The sequence below is a fragment of the Equus asinus genome, chromosome 28, assembly GCF_041296235.1.
Source record: "Equus asinus isolate D_3611 breed Donkey chromosome 28, EquAss-T2T_v2, whole genome shotgun sequence".
Lineage (NCBI taxonomy): Eukaryota > Metazoa > Chordata > Mammalia > Perissodactyla > Equidae > Equus > Equus asinus.
The window spans coordinates 24,333,673-24,349,163 of record NC_091817.1 but is presented as its reverse complement, the minus strand read 5'-3'; the positions used below and the strand labels follow the sequence as shown (position 1 = coordinate 24,349,163).

The 15,491-nt window shown below is 45.7% G+C and overlaps 2 protein-coding genes across 2 annotated transcripts in view; both read right to left on the bottom strand.

The window, feature by feature from the left end:
• Positions 1 to 570: 570 nt before the first annotated feature.
• ARL2BP (ARF like GTPase 2 binding protein) lies at positions 571 to 6,599 on the bottom strand. Its single transcript, XM_014827308.3, has 6 exons — positions 6,357 to 6,599; positions 5,547 to 5,608; positions 3,869 to 3,975; positions 2,808 to 2,893; positions 2,502 to 2,598; positions 571 to 1,970 (listed from the first exon to the last, which is right to left on the bottom strand). Exons 1-6 carry the CDS (start codon positions 6,392 to 6,394, stop codon positions 1,869 to 1,871), a joined length of 492 nt encoding a protein of 163 aa, XP_014682794.1. The 5' UTR covers positions 6,395 to 6,599; the 3' UTR covers positions 571 to 1,868.
• Positions 6,600 to 11,073: 4,474 nt separating this feature from the next.
• Positions 11,074 to 15,491, bottom strand: part of RSPRY1 (ring finger and SPRY domain containing 1) — a 42,954-nt gene continuing 38,536 nt past the window's right edge. Inside the window, exon 15 of the mRNA XM_014827267.3 lies at positions 11,074 to 12,355. Within this exon, the coding sequence (XP_014682753.1) occupies positions 12,259 to 12,355 (97 nt within the window). The 3' untranslated portion in view covers positions 11,074 to 12,258. The remainder of the gene's footprint in view (positions 12,356 to 15,491) is intronic.

Here is a 15,491-nt window from a genome sequence, read left to right as displayed (position 1 = left end):
TGCCTTCGGGTCCAGGCCAAGGCCTCCATAGTCCCCGGACCCGCAGTTTGGTGAACACTGCTTCCCGCGGGCGAGGGGCCTGAGCAAAAGGAGAGCGCAGCTGTCTCCTGCGGCTGGGCAGAACGCCGGGCTTCCTCCTCCCAGGCCAGGCCTGAGCCCCCTTGAAGGAGTCCTGTGACGACCTAAGTTCCTGTGTGGACGGACAGACAGGTTTCTAGTTTTTTATAAAAGAAATCAGAAAGCCTGTCTCTAATCTTAAGCTCCAACAGGCTTGCTTGCTTTTTCCTCTGAGTGGAAAAAACCCATTTGCCTTCTTGTTCACTTTTCCTGATTTCATCTTTAGACTCGTCCACCTGCCTTTGCTCACCAGGCAGACTGCCCACAGGCATGGCCTGCAGGGGCCAGCCCCGTTTACAGAGCAGCAAGAAGGGAAAGCAAGGCCGGGAGGGGGGGCATTGTGGAGAGCGGCATCTGCGTGCCTCTGGCTCGAAAGACCACCCGATGGCAGCGGCGAAAGTAAAGAAAGGCAAGGGCTGGTTTAGAACGATGGTTCTTGCAAAACACCTCCGGTTTTACTCCTGGTACAAAAGTATTTAATAAGCGCCACATTAGTACAGGAAAACACAGCCTACAGCTCATCCTTTAAAACCAGAACAGCCAAGTGAAAAGTCAGGACAGATTCTTATTTTTACTTAAAAAAAAAAAAAAAATCTAAGGTACGTACTGGGAACGGAACTACTATGTTTTTTCTTCTTTCTAGAGATGTGACATCCATGTTTCTGGTCGGTAATGGTCTATCAAACATTGCACTAAACGAAAGCAGACAGAGGAGCAGTGAAGCTGTCTGCTCGCCCGCTCGTGCTGAGCTGGGCAGCGGAGCATCATCTGGGCACAAACACTGACAGGAAGGAACTGCAGAGCCCCCGCCCAAAAGAAAACTTGAGGAAGCAGCGACACGGGCAGGGTTTAAGCAAATGTGCACACTGAACATGCTCTAAGACGGGACCACCGTGTCTCCTCCTGCATCAGCACGTCCGTGGGGGCCCAGGAGGCCAGGACGCCCACACGGAAAGCACTTCTGCTTTCACAGCACTCACGAATAGCAAGCACACAGCATATAATACTTTGATCTTTAAGTGGGTAATCATGGAAGTTCCAAGATTAAATCCACTAGGTGAGCCTGAGTATTCATCTATAAAAATACTTTTTCAAAAATGCTTAAAAGAGAATTCTAGAAACAGTGGGACTACAGGAGAACCAACAGAAGACAGTGATAGAGACTGCAAATGTCAGACTAGGAAGTGGCTTTCCCTGGAGCGTTTAGGTGAAGGACACTCTCTCGGGTGATTCCTACAGCCAGGATCAGCTGGGAGGGCAGGAGCTTCAGAAATCTCCAGACGGGCATTGGCTTGAGTAAGACCCTAGATAAACGCTCCCCAACGGTTGAAACCCCACTGAGGCCGCAGGCCCGAAACTCGGCCACATACGAGAAGCCTGGTGGGCCAGACAGGGCTGGTGATGGTGGGCTCCTGCAAACGCTGACACAGCAACATGTGTGCTGGGGAAGGGCCCAGAGGAAGGCCCGGCTTGGGCCTGCTCCACAGGAGCCCGACTCGAGCAAGCCTGAGAGAGGGTCCACCCGGGGAGGATGACTCGGGTCACTGAGCACAGGAAGGCGTTTCAGGAGAACCAGTCCCAGGAGGGTCAGGGGACTTTCTTTTTGACTCATCAATACTTAACGTTAAGGAAGAGCTGGTTACAGAACACAGTCTGTCTTTCCAAGGTGGTTCTTCTGTCATCATCAGCGAAGCCTCTCCCAGTCTATCGGGCTGGTGACGCTCAGCAAGACCCTGTTGCTGGAGGTGGCCCTAGGGCCGCAGACTGTTCTGGGAAGCTGGCACGGACGAGGACTTGCACAGTGAAGTCACCACTAAACCGCTGCTTAAGTCCAGCCCCCGGCCTTCTTTTTCCTACAGAGAAAAGAACCACTCCAAAAGGCAAGGACTAGGAAAGAGACGCCCTTCCAGCTGAGAACCCCGGCCCTGGCGCGGGGAGGCAGCGCTCAGGCAGGAGGAGGACCTGGGAGCCCCAGGAAGGGGAGGGGGCTGTTCTGCATTTCTGCTCAGCACCGGCCCCGGGTGCTCTTAAAAAGATGCACCTCTCTTCAGTGAAGAACGTGTGTTCTCCCCGTTAGGTGCCTGCATTTTAAGAAAGGCCAGGCAATTAGACTCGCTTTGTGGTTCTGTGCTGATTATTTAGGGAGCCTAGGAGGTGCCTGGAACCTGTTCCACCAAAACTTAGGAATGTAATTCCTCAGCCAGGGTCCCGGGTCCTGGCCAGAGGAGGACAGCAGCTCCCACTTCCGACACCTCGCTGGCTGCAGACTGACACTGGCCAGTCTAAAGGGAGAAGCATGGGGGGGTGGGGGGGTGCTCACCATACCTACTTGGGACTTTCTAAGTGGTTCAATGTGGCTAACTAAAGAGGCAAGAGTGACTTACTGCTCTGTAGTCCAGAAACATTTCTTTAAATGCCAGGAAATCTGTAAAGGTGAGCAGCATGTCGAATATGTCCCCAGCCACCTCATCTTTATGGTGCCTGCAAAAGAAAAGATGGCTGTTTCATGAATGAATGATGACACAGACCCTCTTCAAGATTTCATCCAAAGGTTTTGAGGACCTCCCACCCAGGACCTAGCCACCAAGTGCTCTAATCTTGATGTTCAAGCACTGAAAAAAAAAGATGTTTTTTTCAGAGCAAAGAAGGAAGAAGGGGGAAAAGGTAAAACACAGTCAAGTTCAACTTACTGTAGAGTTGTTGTGAAAGCTGCCATGTTAAACCCGGGAATCCGCTCCACCAGCTGTTCTTCAATATACTTTTCTACCAAAGAAATCTGCAGCAGTGGGAAGGACCTTGGTCAGACCACGCTTTAGGAAAAACAGACTTCTTTTCAGAAAGCCTGTCCTCCAGCCTCTGCAGACACTTCCTAAGAGCCTACTCTACGTGCCAGGCTCCATGCCGAGTGCTGGGGACACCAAAGAGAACCGAAACACAGCTCCTGTCCTCAGTGAGGACGTGCCCTGGCCCCGCAGGAGAGAGCTATTAGCAGGCAATTACAGTGTAACAAGGCAAGTGGTCTACGGTGGAAGGGACAGTGGGCAGCACGGCTCCCACCCCCACGGCAGAAGAGAGGAATGAAGCGAGAGGGCCTTCTCTCCTGGGTAGATGGAATCTGTGCAAAGAGCAATTGCTAGAAGCAATCACAGGTTCCTTATAAGCTGAGGCTGTGCTGGAGGAAACTTCACTGACTGGGCTATGCTTCCACGGTAAGAGTCCTGGAGGCTCCAGCCCACTCTCAGACAGGTGAGGTCATTCCAGGAGGCCACTTGGGGCCTCGGCACAGTGGACACACCCAAGGGTTAAGAGTTGGGCTTTGCGGGTTCTAGCCTTGGTTTTGCCACCATCTAGTTAGTGATCCTGGTCTTGGTTTTCACTTTGACCTCACACTCATGCACACCCAACTGGACTATGTAGTAGAAAAAATAATGTGTGAAAGCCAAAAGGTGGAAAGTCTATCAACGCAAGGTGTGGTGAGGCTGCACACGGTGACTGACAGCAGGAGGGTGATAAGGCCAGACACCTCTTAAAACAGAAGGGGATGAAATCAGCAAACATTTGGAAAACGGCCCCAGGAACCGTGAGGAGGAAAACGACAGGAGATGAGAATCAAACCAGATTCTAATTAGAATTCCTGGCAGGACACTAGCGGCAGATTTTAAAAGTTGAGCAAATTTCAACATCTTTTGATTCTAAAGTCACATTTTAAAGAAATCCTAGTCTCTGGTAAGAGACACAGAAATCCACTTACATATTCATTAAAAATAGGTGTGTAGGTGAGTTTATTCTCTTCCGTGTCTTCAAACTCCTGGTAGTACTTGTCCATGAAATTTCTCTGTAATAACTGGAACTCGTCATCTGAAACGCAAGAGGAAAAATTTATTCTTTTTAATGGAGACTAAGAATCATTCGGATTTATAAATAGGCAGGAATTATATGTCAGCAGCACTGCTTTCTCAATGGCCGATCTCTAGTAGAGGGAAAGCTAAAGGTATTTTAAGCAGGTGTTAAATGGGACACCAATGTTGAAACAAGACCAATTCCAGCCTTTTTATTATTATTTTTTAAATTGTGATAAATATACCTAACATGAAATTTACCACCTTAATCATTTTTAACCATCCGGTTTGGTGACATTAAGTACATTCACATTGCTGTGCAACCATCACCACCATCCTCCAGGCCATTTTAAACTCACCCAAGACAGGGCGGCCGGGGAACTCCCTCACATTGCTTTTCCACAAAGGAGTGAAATGGTTTTCTTACTTTAATGTAATTTCAGCAAGAGTGGTGGAAACAGTGCAGGGATTAGAAGTCTGGGCTCTGACAGAAGCTGGCCTGTGTGGGTTCGAATCCCGCCTCAGCCACTTGCACCTGTGTGACCTTGGGCCTGTTACTTAGTTTCTCTAAGCCCCAGTTTCTTCAAGGGGAAAATGAGGATGATCCTAATACCTATGATACAGGATTGCTGGTGCAACTTAGATGCAAATTCATCTAAAGAGATCAGTTTATAGCTAACAGTTAAATGTTAGGGAATTTTAACAACAGAATAGAATATTTCCAAAAATAAAAGGAAAGCTTCACAAATGACCTAGACTTTGGGATAAACACCCTGGGCTTACAGAAAACTCATTTTCCCACAGCATATAGGGTACCCACAAAGGGCAAAGGAACTCAAAGTATTCCTCCATGTTCCCCAGGAATCCTCAGATCCACATGGGACAAGAGCTGAACGGTGAAACACCTGTACTCAGGAGCTAAGGGCACGAATCTTTACAGGACCTGCAGGGACAAAAACGTGGCCAGTGATTTTCAGACCTAAGTAGAAGAAGAAACACAGCGAATAACACCAAATAACAGTGTTCTTTTCCTAATTCTCAGAAAACTTAGCTAATAGACAAAATTTTCTCAAACTTAGGTGTTTCTCTCCCACGTATTTGTCTGAAACCTTTGGTGCCTGTTACTGCTTATTACTTAGGAGGACTTACGGAGGCCAAAATGAATCCACAGACAGGAACTCAGACCCCAGGAAAACACAGAGCCAGCTGACGTATGGCACCTCTTCTCCATGGACGTGTGTGCTATGGTTATGCTGTGGTTTATGTGATGAAAATGTGAAAACTCAAATCTAAAAACCGAAACTGCTCTTACTCTCTGAAATAGTTTTCCCAAGAGCCCCATAACTTGCAGGTGCCCCATTACCTGAATAAGCCCCTTCCCGGGACTGAATCTCTGGGTATCAGTGGTTTTAAGGAGTACAGGCTATCTGCCTTGAAGACAAATCACAGTACGGCTTACTTTATATTAATTTGTGCATACATTAAAAATTATACACAGCTTAAAATTAACTCTCCAAATTGACTTCAGTATCCTTAAAAGCAAGGATCTGAGAACTAGAGCACAGGTCAGGCAGTGGGAAGCAAGCTTACCCATGATAATGTCCTCTAAATATCCAACCACCGCGTCAAATTCTGCATCAGAGGCGGAAGAGCTGAAAAACATGCCTGGATTAGGCGCTGTTTCAAAGAATTCGCTTCTAAAAAAATGTATTATGGACATTTCCAAACGCGCATAAAAAGAAAAAAGAATAGCAAGATGAACTTCCCATCACCCAGCTTCAAGAATTCAGAATGGTTACTGTCTAATCTAGCAATTCCAAACAGAAGAGAGCACACTTGACACATCTACGACATCCAAGTTGAATGGAATGGCTCCACTTTCAGAAAACCTGATATGACACAAAGAATTACAAAAGGGACAAATAAAGGGAGCAAAGGCTGGCACTGGACCTCGTAAGGCTGCTCGCGTCTACGTCCTCCGGGCTCCGCTCACGCATCGTGGCGGTCACCACACACCTATCTGCTTGTGAGCGGGAGCCCGGCGCGGGCGAGAGTCCGGCCTGGGGGGCAATCGGCCCAGGAGTCCCCGGGGGCGGTGGTGGCGGGTCCTCTGACCCGAGCTCGGGCCCCGGCAGCTCCAACCCGCCAGGCCCTGCTGACGACCAGGACCGGAGGCGGGGGACTGTGATGGAGGCGCTGACCGCCGCGCGACGCCCGCCCCGCACCCCGTCCTCCCGGGCCTGAGCCCCGCAGCCCAGCAGCGGCAGAACCGATGCGGGACCCGGGCGGAGCCGCGGCCACCCCCGACCCCAGGCCCCGAAGACACCCGATCCGGGGCGGAGGCCGAGGCCGAACAGCAGCGCCGGCCTGCAGCCTGCGGGCGCGGGCGGCGTCACTCACAAGGACACCGCGAAGCTCTCTTCCTCTAGGGCGTCCATCGCCGCCGCGTCCACCGCGCGCGGGCGAGCGGCCGTCGGCCCCCTACCCCGCCCGCGGCCCGGGCGCAGCGTCCGCTCTACCCCGCAGAGCCCCGGCCCGCATCGAGCGGGCGTCTCCGCGGACGCCGCGGCTGGCTCACGGCCGCCAGGTAGCGCCTGCGCGCGGGCCCGGGCTCAGCCTCCCGCCGCCGCCACGCCACGCCCCGCCCGCGGGCTCCCGGCGTCGGTTACGGCGCCCCGCCTCCGTCGCCATGGCCACCGCAGCCCCTTCCGCCGCCGCGCGGCCCCCACAGCCAATCACAGGCGCGCGCTGCCGACGCCGCGGGCGGGGCACTGACGGGGAGGAAGGGAGGGAGGGATGGAGTCTCCAGGGGCCGCTGGGCATGGGTCAGCACGCCCGGGGTAGTGGTTACGTCGCCCGTCGCCAAGGAGTCGAAGCCAAGAGCCTCAGTTTCCTCGCTTGCAACTTGCGGATAAACTACAAGGTTTAAGAAGAAGATTAAGTAGTTTAAAGCGGGTTTTAAAAGCACTGTACACAACTGGAAGGACCCACAACGAAGAATATACAACTATGTACGGGGGGGGGGCGGGGTGCTTTGGGGAGAAAAATGAAAAAATAAAATCTTTAAACAAAAAAACACTGTAAATCGCAAATCTCTTGAGAGCCAATCCCTTAGCTTTTGAACCAGGTAATGCAGACCTCTAATTTGCAAGACAGTTATTCTCTTCCTGGATGTCTTGTAATTTGCATAATAAAGATAATATTCATATCATAAATATTCGGCAGTAACTGGTGTCTTGGTTAATTAAGCAAAATAAAACTTGACAGGACCACTTTGAGCGACGCGATCAGGTAACTTGCTCCAGGAAAAGGCTCCTCGAACACTGCCAAATTTTGCAAAAGGATTCCCTAGATCTGATTTCTCTTAAATGGACCACTAGGCATTATGTCTCTTCAGTTAAATTGTACCTTTGGCCAAAGGTGTGGTACGTGTCTAGAGGGACCTAAGGTATGTCTTAGGTTTGCTCTGAGGGTCAGCAGGCCAGCCCTAATGAATTGACAGACATCTTTGAACGGACATAAAATAGGTAGCAGTGGAACGTGGAGCTAAAGACGGTTACCACGAGATGGTTGTATCCAGCGTGAGATCAATTCTCAGAGGTACTACCTCTGCTCAGCACCAAGTAGAAGACAGACATCTAAAAAGGTTTGCTGAATAACTGGACCAAGTTCTGTTTAAGTCAAGCACTGGTCACACAGCTCACAGCAAACTCAGCAAATTTGCCCATGACCTACTTTCTCTATAAACCACACTATTTCTGCTGGACTAAATGAACTTGCCCACCCTTTCTACCGCTAAGTCATATATGGGATCAGAGTGGAGGAGGAAACTCGATTTCCTGTGTTCTGGTTATCTATTGCCTTTATAGGCCACCCGAAAATTTACTGGCTAAAAACAATTATTTTGCTCACTAATCTGTAATTTGGGGAGGCCTTGGTAGGGACAGTGAGTCTCTGTTCCACTTGTCGTCAGTTGGGGCAGCTGGAACCGGGCTAGAGCAGCCTCTTCCAAGAAGCTCACTCACGTGGCTGGCAAATTAGCTGCGGCGGGTCAGCTGTGGATGTTGGCCAGAGGTGGGAGGGTGGGCTGTCTCACTTCCTCTACAGATAGGGTTTCCCAGGGAGTCTTGGGTTTTCTCACACCATGGCAGCCGGGGCCAAGAGCAAATATTTCAAGAGAGAGGAAGGGGAAGCTGCCTGGAACTGGAAATTGGCACAGTGTCACTTCCACTGAATTCTACTTGTCAAGCAGACACAGAGCCCACCCAGACTTAAGGGGAGGGGACCAAACTCCATTTATAGATGGGAGGAATGTCAAAGAATTGGTGGCCATCTTTAATATACTTCACCGTCTCTGGCACTAAGAACAAATAGGGAGGAAGATCAACAGGGAGCGTTTATTCAGGCACGGGCCAGATACTGTGCTCAACATTCATAAACACACTGTGTCCTTTCGAAATACTTGAAACTCTGAGGAAAAAACCCTATGAGGTATTCTCTCCATTTTACAGATTAGGAAACCAGGGCGTAGAAGTTAAGTACTTGCATTCTGGTGACAAGTGGTGTGGTGGGCCTCCAGGCTCGGGTATATATATAACCCTCATGCTATATAAGGCCCCAATCCCTGAGCTGTCAAACAATATTGCTAGAAATGAGAATGTGATTTCTTTTGCTGAAAACAGAATGGTGGCCTTTTTGTAGAAAAATTGAAAATTTACTTGAATATGTTACACGTTTTCCATTAACAATCATTTCTTACATCCTTTCATTGTGCATTAACACTAAGAATTGTTTTAAGTCAATAAATAGCAAAAAATGGACAATCTTGGAAATTGCTGATCTTATTTTGTTTTCATGGATACTTATTCAAGATGGTTGAAATTCATGCAAAAGTCATTTTCTGCTAGTGAAATTGTTTTGGTTTCTGTGATTGAATCATTTCCTGGCTGCAAATGGCACCATGACTTTACCCTGTTCTATCAATACCATTCAAAAAAGGCGACAATTCATTAAAAAATTTGTCTTTTGGCTGAAACCCTGGGGGCATTTCTCCAATGACTGCAGCATTGGAGAAATGCTGTAACTTAATTATGTTTTTCTCTCTGGTACAATATATCAGCAGTCAAAACCTAGCTTTCAATTTCTCTTAAAATGCTTACATGCAGTACAGAACATAGATCTGTTTACTTGCTTCCACATACCTTGCTAGTCCCTAGTTTTTCTCTTCTATGTGGAATACATGTTTTTCCCTTGAAGTAGCTCTAAGATTACAACTTTACTCCTACCCTGAATGATTTAATCAATTTAATATTGAAGTCCTCTTGTTTTATGGTGTAGAAGTTAAGAACTGGAAAAAGAGACCATCTTATGAACAAAGTTCAAGGGTAGATTTCGAGAGAGCTAATAGGCTCCTGCATTCCTTTCACTACTAATTACCTGTTTTCCACCTCCTTTTCTCTATCTCCACTGAGTTTACAGATCACCTTCACCTCTCTGCACAACTACTTCAAAGTCTCCCTATTGGTCTTATTTCCATTTTTTGCTTGTCCTCTATCTTGCGGCCGCTTCCACTGCACCCCCTCCCCCCCAATTCCATTCTCCACATAGAAGCCAGAGCCATCTTCTAAAACTGTTTATCAAGACACCTCCATGCTTAAACTCCTTTGCTTTCTATTGCACTTAGCCTAAAATGCAGAGTTCTTAGCATGGCCTTCATGAGCAGTCCGCTGACCTCTCCAACACTGGAGCATCCTATTCTACCACTCGGTTCCTACCTTACCAGCTGCAGGGGCTTCCGTCAGATTCTGAAGCCCACCCAAGCTCCTTTCCTCCTTAGTCAGGGCCTTTGCCCATAATGCTGTGTTCACCTAGCTACTCAGCCCTAGAAGCTCGTACTGTCTCTCTGCCTTGCTATATCCCTAACTCCTACTTCCTCCTTTAAGTTTTTACTAATTTCACTTCCACAGTGAGGTTTCCCCCACTTCTCCCCATCTAAATTAGGTCCCCCTCATTCTCTCATAGCACCCTATTCCTTTCTTTCAGGGCACCGACGATTTATTATAATGAATAAAAATATATTGTCTTTGCCCCACTGCCAGATGTAAACACCACGAACAGATGTTTTGTATAACACATAGGCACAATGCCTGGAACACATGATAAACAAATGACAAGCAATAGGATACTGGAGTATATGAGGAAGCCATTTGGTGTAAAACTATTCGGCCTGAACTCACTTTTTCCAAAAGGGCTGAAGTGGTGGCCCTTGAGCATGCATTATACATCTGCTTTAAGTATTTACTGTGTGCCAGAGACAAGAACAATGCCCTTAAAGATAAGGATGTAACTCCCCACGTGGGCATTTCCTTAAGGAGAAGCATCTCTCCCTCGGCTAGGGATTGACTGCAGACCTGCTGCGCTCACCTTGTGACCACCCACCATGAGATGACAGACCCGTGTGTTCACCCAACTGCTGTGCCAGCAAAGCAATCTGGTCTCTATTGCAAAAGGGATATTCCAATCCTACGCGATACTTGCTCCTTGACAGTATATAACCACTCTGTACACCCCTACTTCTTCGGAGTGCTCCCTTCCTCTGTGAAAAAGACTCTCCCAGGCTAGATGGTCCTCAGATCTGGCTCATAATAAACTCAAGGCAATTTTGATTTATAGATTGGTTATGGATTATCTGTATCAATACACGTTAGGTGCTCCATGAAGATCTGCTAGATGAATAAGTGATTAACCTTGCTTCTTCATTCTAACACTTGATTCTCTCCTACCCTGGAAAGCAGCTCTTACATCTGAGTATGTCTTAAAACCTCAGCAGCAGGCACCAATGAAAGTTGTGAAATCTTAGTCAAAAAAGGCAACAAATGTTTTATTTCTTCAATGCAAATTACTATATTCACCACAAGCTAAAGGAGAACATATATATATATATATTTATATTTATATATATATTTGAATTTACGGAAGACTAAAGACATGGAAAAAATCCAGCACCCCAACAAGTACGGCCAGGAAGGAAATCAGCTCTGAAATAGGATGATTTAACGAACTACAAACAAGAAAGGGTGGGAAAGGAAGAAGAAATGTGCATTGAGTTTAAGACACTGTAAAACTCAGAAGACATATTTACTATTCAAGTATAAACTCAGTAAGGACTTGGCATCAATTGAAAGGCAGCTGCTGAGGTACAACATTATAAAATAAGTTCTATGAATTTACAATTCTACCTTCCAATTTTCTGGGAGAAAAAACCAAACTCTTGAAGGTCTTCACCAGAGACCCTGAGAGGGATTAACACGTTTGATGAAGACATAGTCAACAATCCATGATTGAATTTACTATTCAAAAACATGTATTTATTTGAAACAATAGGAATTCGTGCTCTCAGACTGTCCTCTAAGAGTTTTTGAGACTACTAGTTCAAGAGTTTCAAAGTATATTACTTCCAAAAACAATACTGATTAAAAAAAATTTTTTTAACAAAAAGCAAAAAGCCTGATTTGATGATACCTTAAAAATACCTTAAATACCAAATTTTCTCCAGTCTAACATTGCAATTAATTTAAGAATTCCTCCTGCATTGTTAAAACATTTTTCCTCACAAAATGTGGGTACTGAAATTGGATAGAAACACCATGAATGTGAAAATACCACCAATTTTTTGTAGTTAAAAAAAACTAGAATGTTCTTTGGAATCAGTGAAATATCAAAAATTTGGGTTTTTTTCTACAGTCTGTGCACTTTCTTTCAGGCCCTCCATGTTGCTTGTAGTATCAACCTGTGTGATTCTAGTTTAATAGATTCAAGTCTTGCAGTGCAATATCCATGCTTAACACACCGGTGTCTCTCTGACCAATGGGAAGTTACGCTGAACCCAGAAACGCCGTCATTTACTTCTCCATAATGACTTCTGCCCAAAATAAAAACTTTAGAATATGAGACAAAACATCCTGTGTGAAACAATCAAATGAACCCAACGTGGAGAACTCCAGTGTGGCTCCGGTACTCAGGAGGGCTCTGTCTCCCACTGTTGTTCATGGAAGGACCACAGGCCTAGCTGTTAGCATTTAGCTTTCCTTGGCCTTAAAAGGAATTTCTCAGGGCTGGCAAGTTGGGTTAGATTCTAAGAGAATTTTGTCTTTGACAAACTACCATTTTTAGCATAAAATCTGGCCATGGCTATAAGTTTCAATGTGCGTACAACTGATTTGAGATTATTTTTTCTTTGTTTTTCTTTTCAACATTGGCTGGAATCAAGTAGAAAGAAGTCCATGATGCCTCTTCACGTGTGTCATGAAATATGAGAAATCTGTCTGACTCTAGACACTATTTCTTTACGACACAATGGGCAGGTCTCCAGTTGCAAGGCACAATCCATGCACAGGTCACTGAGGACAAAGACAGAAATGCCAGTTAGGTTAACGTTCCAGAGGTCAAACTGATGAGCTGCGGACTCAATCAAAAATGTTAACACACCTGTTAATGGATAGGGTAGTAATTACACATGGCTAAAAAATGAAGTAAATATATAAACAAACAATAAGTCTCCCTCTTATGCCTGATCCTCAATCTTCCTCTCTTGAGGAATAAGGTAAAAGTTCACGTGTGTTCTTCCAGCAAGTCTTTATGTACACAGCATATACATGCAGATGTGCCTATGCAGGTAGAGATACAATGCTATTTTTTCCCAGATAGCTAGCCATTTATCCCAATATCATTTGCAAATAGTCCATCTTTCACAACAGATTTGACACAGTGGCTCTATCATATGTTAAATTTTCATTTGTAATTAGTTCTATTTCTGGGCTTCTATTCTGCTCCATTGTTCTATCATTCTTTTCATATACCATGACCAAACTATTCACATTTATTATAGTATATTTTAAGATGCGGTAGGTTGAGTTGGTCTTCTCCATAACTCTTCTTTTCAGAATTTTCTTGCCCTGGTACATACTAACTTTTTTTTTTTTTTTTTTTTAAGATTGGAACCTGAGCTAACAAAACTTGCTAATCTTTTTTTTTTCCTCCCCAAATCCCCCCTAGTAGATAGTTGCATACTTTTAGTTGTGGGTCCTTCTAGTTGTGGCATGTGGGACGCTGCCTCAACATGGCCTGATGAGCAGTGCTATGTCCGCGCCCAGGATCCCAAGGGGGGACACCCTGGGCCGCTGAAGCGGAGCACTCGAACTTAACCACTCGGCCACGGGGCAGCCCCACATATTAACTTTTTTTTTTTTTTTTAAAGATTTTATTTTTTCCTTTTTCTCCCCAAAGCCCCCCGGTACATAGTTGTATATTCTTCATTGTGGGTCCTTCTAGTTGTGGCATGTGGGACGCTGCCTCAGCGTGGTTTGATGAGCAGTGCCATGTCCGTGCCCAGGATTCGAACCAACGAAACACTGGGCTGCCTGCAGCGGAGCGCGCAAACTTAACCACTCGGCCACGGGGCCAGCCCCAGCCCACATATTAACTTTTAAATTAGCATTTTTATTTTCAGAAAAAAAAATTCACGTTGCCCTTTTTATATGGACCAAATTAAACTTAGAGTTTAGGGAAAACTGTCCACTTTACAGTACTAAGTTTCCCTTCCAAGAGCACATCCATTGATTCAAGTCTTCTGTTAGAATCCTTGGGAGTATTTTTTTTTTTTTTGAGGAAGACTAGCCCTAAGCTAACATCGGCCAATCCTCTTTTCGCTGAGGACGACTGGCCCTGAGGTAACATGCATGCCCATCTTCCTCTACTTTATATGTGGGACGCCTACCACAGCTTGCCATTCGAACCAACAAACCCCAGGCCGCCAAAGTGGAACGTGTGCATTTAACCCCTGCGCCACTGGGCCGGCCCCTCCCTGGGAGTTTAAAAGTTCTCTTCATACAGGCACCACATATTTCTTGGTATATATTCTTAGACAGCCTTTTTTTTTGGACTGTTATAAAAGGGATCTTCAATTACATGTTCTAATTGGTTGCTATTCACACACAGAAGAGCTACTGTTTTTTAATAACCAATTAGTTTATTCAGTTGTCACAACAGTCTAAAGGGTTTTCAGCCAATTCTCCTGGATACGATCTATTGTTTCCAAATGATGATTTTGCTTCCCTTTCCAATTTTAATCCCTCTTTTCTTTCTCTTGTCTAACTGCCTTAGCTTATATGATGAAAGTCATAATTTTCTTCCCTCCATCCATTTCTGTTTTGCAGTATTCTATCCATTAGGAATGCATATTACATTTTACCAAATGTCTTTTCAACATTTTTGGAGAAAGTGTTAATTCCCTGTACCTCCTTGCACTGGTCTATTTGAGTAAATGGTATGAATAGATTTCCGATATTGTACCATCCTTGCACTCCTGAGATAAGCCCCACTTGGTTGGGTTGCTGGGTCCAGTTGGCTAATAATTTATTTAGGATTTTTAGATTTATGATAAGTTTTTTTTTCAGATGTTTTATCAGCTTTTAGTATGATTTTCATGAAGGCTTTGGAAAAAGAATATTGTGGTTTTCCTATTTTCTCTGTTGTCTGGAGTAGTCTTAATTAGAATCTATCTAACCCCTGAGGGTTTGAAAGAATCCACCTGTGAAACCCACTGGGCTCACTGCTTTGGGCAAGGGAGACAAACATAGCTTTAACAATCATCTTCCCTTCTTCTACGGTAATGGGAATGTTTAGATTTTCAATCTCTTCTAGGGGTCGGCTTAGGTCATTCAGTTTATCCAGACATCCTTTCTTTACACCTACCCTTTTAAAATTGTTGTTGCTGCTGAAAGTTGAGCTAAATTTTCTCATAATTCTTTTAATTCCTCTTCTGACCCTGTTTTTGATATATCTACTATGGAGACTGTGACCACGCTTAAAATACCTCGTTCTAAGTTTTAAGATTTCAGCCCTCATTCATGAGCTCTCCTTGTGTGCAAAACCACTTAGAAGGGCCAGAGGGGTCAAAGCTGAATAAGACCAGATCCTGCTGTTCGGGATTTTAGCATTCTCTCTGAAATGAAGATCAAAGCGGGCATCAAGATATCTAACTTTTTTAAAACTCTGCATCTCCCTCTGAGGCCCTAATGATTAAAACCTCCAAAGGTGCTCAAACTGAGAATTCTGGGCTGCAGAGTTGCTACGAAGGAGTGACCACAGCTGGAGGCACTGTGCCTTTCTTTCAGAAGAGAGACTAGTATAGCTAATGGTGATATGAGATACATTGCAGGCACTGCCCTTAACAGCCAATTAGATAACAACCCGTTTCAAAAGATGGCAAGGCAGAGTCAGGGGCTCAGGCTGAGTCAATACTTGGGGGTGACAAACTGGGGTCCATCACTCCAGGCTCTAGACCCCCAGACCTGGTGGCTAAAGCTATGTCACAAATAAGAGCAAGGCAGGGTATGGGATGTGATGAATTATAGGGAGCTGGCCTGGAACATCAGCATGGGTATTGCTCACATACAGTCAGCACACATGCCCAGGGCCAGCACACTGCTGAACTTTTCCCCTTTCTAACCTTGGTTGGGACGGCCTTCCTAGGGA

Coding starts and splice junctions, on each gene's coding strand:
- ARL2BP (XM_014827308.3), bottom strand. CDS start 6,394: ATGGACGCCCTAGAGGAAGAGAGCTTCGCGGTGTCCTT. Junction 5,609..6,356: donor GAGAGCTTCGCGGTGTCCTT/GTGAGTGACGCC, acceptor CATGTTTTTCAG/CTCTTCCGCCTCTGATGCAG. Junction 1,971..2,501: donor TGTTTCTGGACTACAGAGCA/GTAAGTCACTCT, acceptor TTTTCTCTGTAG/GAAAAAGAAGGCCGGGGGCT.